General features: G+C 39.0%; 1 protein-coding gene across 1 annotated transcript; it reads left to right on the top strand.

Annotated features, from left to right (window-relative positions):
* Positions 1–568: 568 nt before the first annotated feature.
* Positions 569–7,287, top strand: LOC122045837 (ABC transporter G family member 7-like). The gene is made up of 11 exons (XM_042606209.1): positions 569–880; positions 1,220–1,410; positions 1,489–1,639; positions 2,077–2,209; positions 2,721–2,922; positions 3,703–3,979; positions 4,279–4,410; positions 5,684–5,904; positions 6,169–6,381; positions 6,443–6,527; positions 6,773–7,287. Exons 1-11 carry the CDS (start codon positions 641–643, stop codon positions 6,944–6,946), a joined length of 2,019 nt encoding a protein of 672 aa, XP_042462143.1. The 5' UTR covers positions 569–640; the 3' UTR covers positions 6,947–7,287.
* The last annotated feature ends 2,954 nt before the right edge of the window (positions 7,288–10,241 follow it).

The raw sequence follows: 10,241 nt of genomic DNA on the forward strand, positions 1-10,241 counted from the left end.
ACGGCGGTGTACAATGCAGAACAGCAGAAGTCACATATACCAGAGAAAGAAGCCTAAATGCCAATGGCAAACGTGAAGCACGCACGCAAATCTTCACAGAAAATGGTACGCCCCAAATCTTACTGTTACTTTAATGTGAAAATCATACGTTAGGCTTCCTTTCTCTTTGTTGTCTGAAGGCAATTCAAGCTGATAGAACCATATGAAAAGTGTCTAGCCTTACTGTCAACTGAAACCAATGTCACCAGATGTTTGCTTTTGGGCTTTGTTCAGCAACGATGAAGCTAGAGTCATTAATCTTCCTTCAGTTCCGGCGAGCAACTCTCGACCAGAAGCCTTTCCGATGCTTCTGGTTCGCTCCCGGCCAAACGCGGCTGCCTTCGCCATCAACGGCACTCTGCTCTCTGAATCGCGACAGTGGGAGATCGATACAATGGGGGAGAACAAAAAAAAAAGGCTGACGACATCAAGATCCGTTGCCGGAAAATATCTAGAATTGGGCCTACAGTCCGGCCCAATATGCCGGGCCGAAAGCATATAGCCCAATATGATGACTACATCTCCTACTGTCGCCTTTCGACATTCTCTCTCACTCATCGTTCTCCGACGTCCCACTCAAACGGGAAGGGTGAGAAGCGAGATGGCGGTTGGCTTCGACGGCAGAGCTATGGGCCGCATCCTAGCGGCACTCGCCGCGGCCTTCTTCTTCCGGGTGATATCCGGCGTCGGTCCGGCACTCCCGCCGGCGGTGGACGCAGACGAGGACAAGGAAGAACAGAGGGATTCCGCAGGAGACGAGGACGCGTCGGGTTCGGTCGTTCCTGTTACCATCCAGTGGCGCTCTGTCACCTGCACGCTGTCCGATAAGCGAGGCGCAAGGGTAAGTGTCCATCGCCCATAGACTCCTCACCACTCCTATTAGCCTTATCCTCATTTTATCGCCAACTTGTACGAACCCTACGTCCGTTTTTCTTCCCTTCAACCTTCTTCACGAGAATCACGCATCTTAGTTGAAGAGAAGCCTTACTGTTTTATCTATCTCCGCTCTATATTCGGATCGTGACCTCTTTCTCTGCAAAAGGGTGTGAGATTCAGCCCTTTTTCTGATGAAACTATCGGAAAAAATCACTCGACTAAATTTTTCAGAACTGATTCATCTTATTCTGATGGCAATGAATCGTTCGATTTTTTTTTTTTTTTTTTAAATTGTGGTTGACAGACAAGGTTTCTGCTGACGAATTTAAGCGGAGTGGCGAAACCTGGAAGATTGCTTGCAATCATGGGGCCATCTGGGTCAGGGAAGACTACTCTGCTTAGTGTTTTAGCGGGGCAGCTCCTTGCTTCTCCTCGGTTGCACCTTTCCGGGCACTTGGATATCAATGGATTGCCGATACCAAGTGGCGGATACAAGTTTGTGCTGTGATGTTGTTCAAGAATTATGAGTTGACTGTATTTTTTCACAAAAGCTTAAGGATCTTTGTGTTTCAGGTTTGCATATTTGAGGCAGGAGGATTTGTTCTTCTCCCAGCTTACTGTAAGAGAAACAATATCACTTGCTGCTGAACTTCAACTTCCTCAGACATTGTCAGCAGAAAAGAAGAATAAGTATGTCAGCAGTCTCTTGTTCCGACTGGGACTGGTGAGTATCCGAAGTAGTATACCTGATACAGTATTCTCACTGATAGCTGGAGTTTCAGTCAGAACAAGTCTAGTCTATGGTAAATACTTATAATTCAACAATTCCATTCAACCCCTTCCTCTGCAACTCTTCACAGAATATGGTGAAATGTTCTTTTTGTTTTGTCTGTGCTATGCTGGAATATAGGTTCTAGAAGAAAAGGATTGTTTCTATCCAATCATTTTAGTAAAAGTAATACAATTTGGTGTCTGAAATTTTGTTATTCGCTCAAAAAAAATTAATAAATTGGAGTTAACCCTGTAATTCTTGTAAGACAGGCATTTTAATGTACGAACAGTCTATTATTCATGTTCTTTAGTTCTTTCCATTCTATGATAACAGTGGACCTGCCACACTTATTTTCTCTACTCATTTGTCAAAAAATTTTGCTAAAATAGGTAAATTGTGCTGATTCCATTGTCGGTGATTCAAAAGTCCGTGGAATTAGTGGTGGAGAAAAGAAGCGCCTTGCACTAGCTTGTGAACTGATTGCTAGTCCATCTGTCGTATTTGCGGATGAACCAACAACAGGTCTGTTTACCTTATTATTAGTCTTTTTGTCATTTCAATCATTAGCAAATTTTCTTTTTCTTTTTAAAATTGTCACAAATCTATGACAAAGCCAGGGGGCATGGAATCTCTACTACAAGGATCTGATTACATGGGCGATGGAATATTGCTGAGCAGATGGAAAGTCATGCAGTAAACTAAGAATTACACGATGGTGTCTATTCTAATTGACCGTTCATTAGGGGAATGAACATTATCAGTTTGAGTTACGAAAATGCCTTAGCTTAACTGAACTTGAGAGAAGAGCATCTCTATGCAATTGTTTGTGGAGAATCTTCCATAAAATCCAAACAAACACAATAACATTTTCTGTCCTTTTTTGTAATAGTTTCTTGGCAAAAACCAATTCAATAATAGTATACTTTCAGATGTAGATTACAATCTTTAATGTTGTTGCCCTTCTTTCAGCATGTCAAACTTAATAGTTTGAGGTGGTGTTTATTTTCATGATAGTCCTTTGTCTTACTCGCAGGACTAGATGCTTTTCAGGCAGAAAAGGTTATGGAAACACTTCGGCAACTTGCTGAGGATGGTCATACTGTTATCTGCTCAATACACCAACCAAGAGGCTCAGTATATAGCAAGTTTGATGACATCGTGTTGTTGTCAGAAGGAGCTCTTGTGTATATGGGCCCTGCTAAAGATGAAACATTGGCATACTTTGCTAAATTAGGGTCATTACTTTGTCATTTGCCTTCTTGTTGGTAGCATCGTAATTTCCAATCTATTATATTCCATTTCAAAATATGCATGAAATTGTGCAATTGGAGTTATATTTAGCAGATAAATGTGATGAAATACAACATGTTGAAATGAAAAAACCACCACTCATGGGAGAGTAAATGCCTAGTTGGTCGGTAGTGTTGGCATCTTTTTTTTGTCTTTCTGGAAGAGGAGAATCCGATATGCATTTCACAAGTATTGGACTTACCTAAATGAGTAGAAAATGGTCCTATAATCTCTTATCCAAGTCTTGCCTAAGATACATAGATAGCTTAAGAAAGTCAAAAGACTACTTCTGAGGTTTTCAATACTCCCATTCTTAGAATAGAAGTTGACAGAGAACTCCCTGGTAAAGGGCACTCCTAGACCACAGGGAAAGTAACCAACAACTAGTTAAGGAGAAAGCTGAAAGCTACTCCAACAGCTCTCCAATAAAGGATTAGGTCTAGAAATGAAATTGAATTGACTTTCTTAGGAGGGCAAGGGTGAGGATGAAGATAGAGTTTAGATGATATTGGCACATGCTCAGCTCATTAGATGATTCACCAAGGCATTGTTAGCTTTGCCTCGGTCAAGAGAGACTTTTAACTTGACTTGAAAAGAACAAACAAGTTGGTATGCAGTTCCAGTGTTCTGGTCGAATTTTAAATTATCTTTGATTTGAAACTACTTTTTCTTTATTGACTCATTAATATTGACAATCTTTAATTTTCTTATGCCCATTTTTGCAGGTATGAGTGTCCTGATCATGAAAACCCTGCGGAATTTTTGGCTGATCTTATTTCAATTGATTATAGTTCATCTGAAAGTGTACATACCTCACAGAAAAGAATTGATGATCTGGTTGAAGCATTTTCAAATAGCAGTTTAATGGTTCAGTGTTCTTCTCCAGTTATGCTGTTGGAGAGTTCTAAGGTTTCAGCAAAGCTTGGCAAAAAAACCATGTCTAAAAGGAGAGGTGGTTGGTGGCGCCAGTTTAGATTGCTCCTTAAACGAGCATGGATGCAGGTTAGTGTCATGTGTTTCTTTTGTATTGATTACTGTTTAAGTTTCCATAAAATTCACTTGAAAAATTAAACAAAAAAGGGAATGACTAGGATTCCATAAGCTATTTAGTGGTTACTCTCAATCATTGTGCCAATGCCATTCTTTCTTGCTTAGGTCAGAATCCTCAGGCAATTATTCTTACATTGTTAATCTTCAAAATGCCTAGTTTGGCCTGAAGAGAAGAGGTTCTTTGTTTATATTGGTTAATAGTCACAATCAGATTTGTTATGTTCATATTTAGAAATTGTCATTGTGCTCAGGCTTCTCGTGATGGTCCAACAAACAAAGTTAGAGCAAGAATGTCTATTGCATCAGCTATCATATTTGGTTCTGTATTTTGGCGAATGGGAAGAACTCAAACATCAATACAAGATAGAATGGGACTTCTTCAAGTATGCATGTTCTATTGCTTTATTCAGTTAGCTTTAATTCTTTGAATAATGAACTTTTATCAGCTAGCTTCTTAAATGGTTTAAACTGGGTTCGTGTAGTGCATTTACCATTTGCAGTTTCTGAGCCGCAATTGGTCATTATTTTGTTGAATTAAGCCTTCGTACATGTTTCCTACAGGGGAATTGATGTGAAGCATGCAGGATTCTATTGAAATCAGTTAAATAAACTTGCACGTTTTGATGCATGGTATAAAAAAATGATAACTATGATTAATAATTTTAGAATAAAATCTTCGTGGTTCAATAAGGAGCAGCTAAGGGGACAGTGAATTTTCAAATTGTTCCGTGGCATATGAGACAGATTTGGATAAATGACTTTTGTATCCAAGTTGCAAAAATTACAATGTTTGACTTTTAATATTATATTTCTCAACAAAAAAAACAAGTGTATTTAGGAATTGATGATGGATATTAGGTGTCATTAACCATGCTGGAATACCATTCCAGAGCTATGTTGTTGATGATATAAAGGTTAGTTCTCATATTGCACTTGAAAATTGCCAAAATGGATTTTAAGGAGATCTTTTTTTGTTTATCCATGTAGATCAGTCATAAATTGTTGACTACCATGAAATGAGTAGGATTAATAAATGATTCACTGGCAAGTTGGTGTAATTACTTTTTGTTTATGGCATCACCCTGTCAGATTAATTATAGAAAGTACATTGGAGTAGCGGGCAGAAAAAAGTACTAACAGTCTCTATTGTCGGGCTTATGGACTAGTTAGTACTTAGTACTTGGTAGGATCTGGAATCACTAATATTTGGAATAATACTGAAAAGTGATTAAAATTTTCCATGTAACTTGGTGGTTATGGGAATAAATAAGTGCGGATACCCATAATATTTAGAATGTAAGATCATGTTATTTATCTGCTTTCCTAGTCTCTTATACTAGGAATCCAAACTGTTTTGAAATAATTAAATCGACACAGTACACATCATTTGCTGGATTGATTGATGTTGTTCTTGGTTTTGATATTTTTATGCCCCATATGTTTCCACATTTGAACATATTATGCGTGACTATGCAAGTTGTGTTTATGGCTGTCTTTTATAAGTTCTGCCCTTCTAAACTCTTGATAATATAAAGCAATATACATATAATGAAATGAAGAGTAGCATTGTTGAATTTCCTATCTAATTTTATTATGATGTCAGTGATATCTAATAAAAAGACCCTGGTTGACTGATATTTCTTTCATTTGCAAAAGGTGGCTGCAATTAACACAGCTATGGCAGCTCTCACAAAAACAGTAGGTGTGTTTCCAAAAGAACGAGCCATAGTAGATCGAGAGCGAGCCAAAGGTTCCTATGATTTGGGCCCTTACCTTTTATCCAAATTGCTGGCAGAAGTCCCAATAGGAGCAGCATTTCCCTTGATTTTTGGATCGATATTATATCCAATGGCTCGTCTTCACCCTACACTATCTAGGTACGCTGAATCTACTCCTGGACTTTGCTGCTATTCCTTCTGCATAACCTCGAAAATTGCAAGCTACTTATCTTAGTTATATTTTCCCAAGTTTTCAAGTATTGCTCTAAATAGTAGTCTCATTTGATGCTGCAAAATTTTGCACAATAAATATTACCTGTTGTGCCTTTTATTAGGCAATTGTCATTTCATATGTAAGCTATACTTGTAATTTTTTAGCAATTTTTATCTACCACATTCAGACTTGTGAAATTGATGGCATAGGTTTGCAAAGTTTTGCGGCATCGTGACTATGGAATCATTTGCTGCTTCAGCAATGGGTCTCACTGTAGGGGCTATGGTTCCTTCAACTGAAGCGGCAATGGCCGTAGGACCATCTCTTATGACTGTGTTCATCGTTTTTGGTGGCTATTATGTTAATGCTGAGAACACACCTCTAGTCTTCCGCTGGATCCCCCGTGCCTCTCTAATCAGATGGTATTCTCATTCTACTTCAACATTCGTTGGCACAAAATAATCATTTCTTTTTGACTTTCAGGGCTTTTCAGGGGCTTTGCATCAATGAGTTCAAAGGCCTTCAGTTTGAGCAACAACACTCATATGATATCCAAACTGGAGAACAGGTGCAATTGCAATTTGAAATCATCAAGAACACAGCAATGCAAAATTTACTTTAAGATACTAAAATTAAAATTTGAAATCAAGACTAATGTTCTTCATTAACTCAGTTGATCAATGAACTAATGTTTATATTTATAACTCTATCTGAGAAGTTTGAGCAGTTTTTTTGTTACATTGTTTTCTACTACACACCGTGAGCTCTAATTAGCAAAAGAAGATTCAAGTAATATCTTGTGTTCTTTTGCAGGCTTTGGAAAGATTTTCATTTGGAGGCAGTCGAATCCGGGACACTGTTGCTGCCCAGGGCAGGATACTGATGTTCTGGTATTGGACCACATACATTCTTCTGAAAAAGAACAGACCCAAGTATCAGCAGCTCCTGTCACCATCCTCACCGGATCATCAGCAGCCAGAAACTTAATTAGTGTAGCAAGAAACGAGAGATGAACTTACGATGAATACAAAATAACATGAGGTGAGTCACTGTCAGGTAGACGCCAGTTAAAACCCTAATCAAAAAGCAGCTCTTTGTTTATCTACTTGTCTGGTTTGTTGTTGCTTGTTAACAGAATGAAGCTTTTCTACATCATCCAACCTCCAACCATGTTGATGCAATACTTCAATTACCCGTCTTTCCATATATTTTGGCTCCATCAGTAAATCGATGTTGGGTTTGCGCATTCTTGTTTAACTTTATACATGTTTGATTATCACTAACGGATTGGTAATATCATTCTATATATTAAATTTTTATGGTTGTCACTGACACCGAGTACAATATAGTTATTAATATTTAGTTTTTTTCAAAATGAAATTAATCACACTGGCAAATTAAAGTTTATATTATCTGTTATGTAATTGTCTGGTTTTATTGTTTTTAATGGTGCTTTTGCTATGTACTAACTAATTCATTATTTTTTTTTTATAAAAAGTTATTTACTTATTCGGGGCAAATCAAAGTTTGTTAATTACTAGACAATTGTTTTTATTTTTTTTAGCGTTGTTGTATGAGGTGCTATCTAATTACTTAACTTTAAAATACTTTATTATCTAAACTTCCTTGAGTTATTATTTATTCTGTCAAATTTATCCAATTTTAACTGCCTTGTCCCTTTTAATTTTAAATGATGCAAATTTAATAATTTTAAACCAAAAATATTTATATCCTCCAATTGAGTGAATGTATCGACTTCCAAATGTATGAACGTTACGAACCTAGGATGACTGTTAGAGTGCGTTTGGTTCAAGTTATCGTATATAACCTTGGTTATGTGATTATTTGGTAATCACAAAGGTTATGAGTGAATAAAACATCATCTTAATCTTGTTTGGTTCAACTAGGTAATGATATAATCTAATTTGACATTTACTATATTACCCCTTGTTTAATTATATGAGTAATTTTGTAGAATAAATAAAATTAAATTAATAATAATAATTATTATATTAATGAATAAGTTGATAATGTATATAATAAATAAATAAAATTGATTTATAAATTTTACATTTTAAAATAAATTTATATATTTTTAAAATATAATTAGATATGTAATTAACTTATTATATATATTTTAAATTTATATATATTTATATATGTGATTAAATTTTTTAATTATTTTAATAGATTTTATTTTCACTAGGTTCCTCCCCAATTTTTTTTCGCCGACAGCTTCTCCCTAAGCCGTCGGTGCGCCTCCGTCCACACCCCTTCCTGCGCTTCACCTTCCACAGCTCCTCCAGCGCTAGCGATGCCCACGACAGTGACGTCGCCAGCGACCGCATCGTCGCCGGCGCCTCGCTGAAGAAGAACTCCAACTGCCCAGCCAGCATGAACAAGTCCGCCGAGCCCAGGAACAGGTATTGGAACGCCACCCAGAAGAATGTGATCGGCAGCGGACCCTCAGACCCCTCCCCCACCTGCCTCGCCACCAGCTTCTGCTTCGCCTCCACCACCGCCGCCACCGCCATCGCTACTACCGAGAGCACCAGCCCTAACCCGATCCTCTACAGGTGCGTGATGCCTGTCTCGTTTCCCGTCGCGCGGCGCGCGAGGGGCACGATCGCGTGGCCAACGCCGTTGCCCACCTTCTTCTGCTGGTTCTTCCTAAGATTTTAATTAAAGATCCAAATTTTATGCTAAAGTCTTCGCTTTTTGGACACAATCGGAGCGGGATCAGCAACAGTCTGGGCCGCTTACCTTCGCCTGGAGCGGGGAGTTTGGGAAACTGGCCGGTCCACTTTCCGGCAGATTGGGGGCTGCTTTGACTCCACTACGGCGGCGTCCTGTAGCACCGCGGCGGAGAGAGGCGACAAAGAGCTACCTTTCTCCCCCGGTAGCGGCTGGACTTCGGGGGTCTCTAACACGCCGCTCCGGCGCTCGAATACCTCCGATAAACTTATAAAGGCGCCGCCTTTCCGGTCCTCCACCACACGAAGCTGCTCCAACGACCGCGGAACAAGGAGTCCCTCGTAGACGGCGCCGCCTCCGCACCACCGCGCTCAGGTCCCAGTTGTCGTCCTCCATCTCCGCCACCAGGATAACCCCACCGTGACCCAAACGCAGCAATATATAACCGCGCCGACGCGTGCGGCCAACGACGTTGACCAAAGAACAAAGATCGTAGGTCGGAGGGGCACAATCGCGCGAGGGGCCATGATGAAGACTACGGGGAAGACCGACATCGACGCCGGCGGGACCGTGAGCCTGCCTACGCGCGTGTCCATCGTCTCTGCCTGCTGCACCGAGAAGGTTGAGAGCTGCGTGAGGCAGCAGCTGAGCATGATGGTCGATGTGAAGATAGGAAGAAGCTTCATCGCCTTGACGTCCTCCACTTCCTACCATGAGCAGGAGAGCGAGCGGTGGAGCGGCCGCCCTTCTACCGCCCGGTCCAGCCACTTGAGCTCCTCGCTCCGACTTTCTTCTTCTCATATTATGAGGGGAGAAGGATATTTTTGGAAAAAAATATTGATAACCCTGGAATCGCAGAAAACCTAAGATTTTCAAGGTTTTCTGATTCCTGGTTCTATTCCCTAATTGCTGATGTGGCAGGAATATTGCATTACCAGGTATCACCAATTACTTAAATCAAACAAGGTTATCATTGATAACCAACTAAGGTTATCAGCGATAACCCCGAACCAAACACGCCCTTAAGGTAAATTAGAAAGGGTTCATGGTAGATGATTTAGAAGTCTAACATCTTGTTATTGGGTGTTACCTTTGGCAGAAAAATTTAGGTAAATGTGTCATAAGTGTGAATCAAATCAAAGTTGCTGAGGTGATAATTTGACACTTTTCCATTATACCATAATTTCGAGGGTAAAAATATAAGTAAATCAAGAAGTGTTTGTAACAGACGATCTAAAAGTTTAACATTCAATGGTTGTGAGATACGTGTCCTGTTTAGAGAAATTTTTTTTACAAATATATCATAATTAAAGATCGGAATTGTGAATATCTGAATGACAATTTGGTCGGAATTATGAATACTTGAATGATAATTTGATCGAATTGTAAGTACCTAAATAATAATTTGATCAATTTCGCATACTTGAATAATAATTTGATCTAATTATAGATATTTGAATGATAATTTAAATCCTTGTAGCTTATAGCATTTAAGTAGAGTTATGTTTCGAAGAAGTATATAAATTAAACTTAAAAGGTTTTTTATTTTATTTTTTAATTTGAATTTAAGTTCCATTCAATATAAAAA

This window comes from Zingiber officinale, chromosome 2B (genome assembly GCF_018446385.1).
Source record: "Zingiber officinale cultivar Zhangliang chromosome 2B, Zo_v1.1, whole genome shotgun sequence".
Taxonomy (NCBI): Eukaryota; Viridiplantae; Streptophyta; class Magnoliopsida; order Zingiberales; family Zingiberaceae; genus Zingiber; species Zingiber officinale.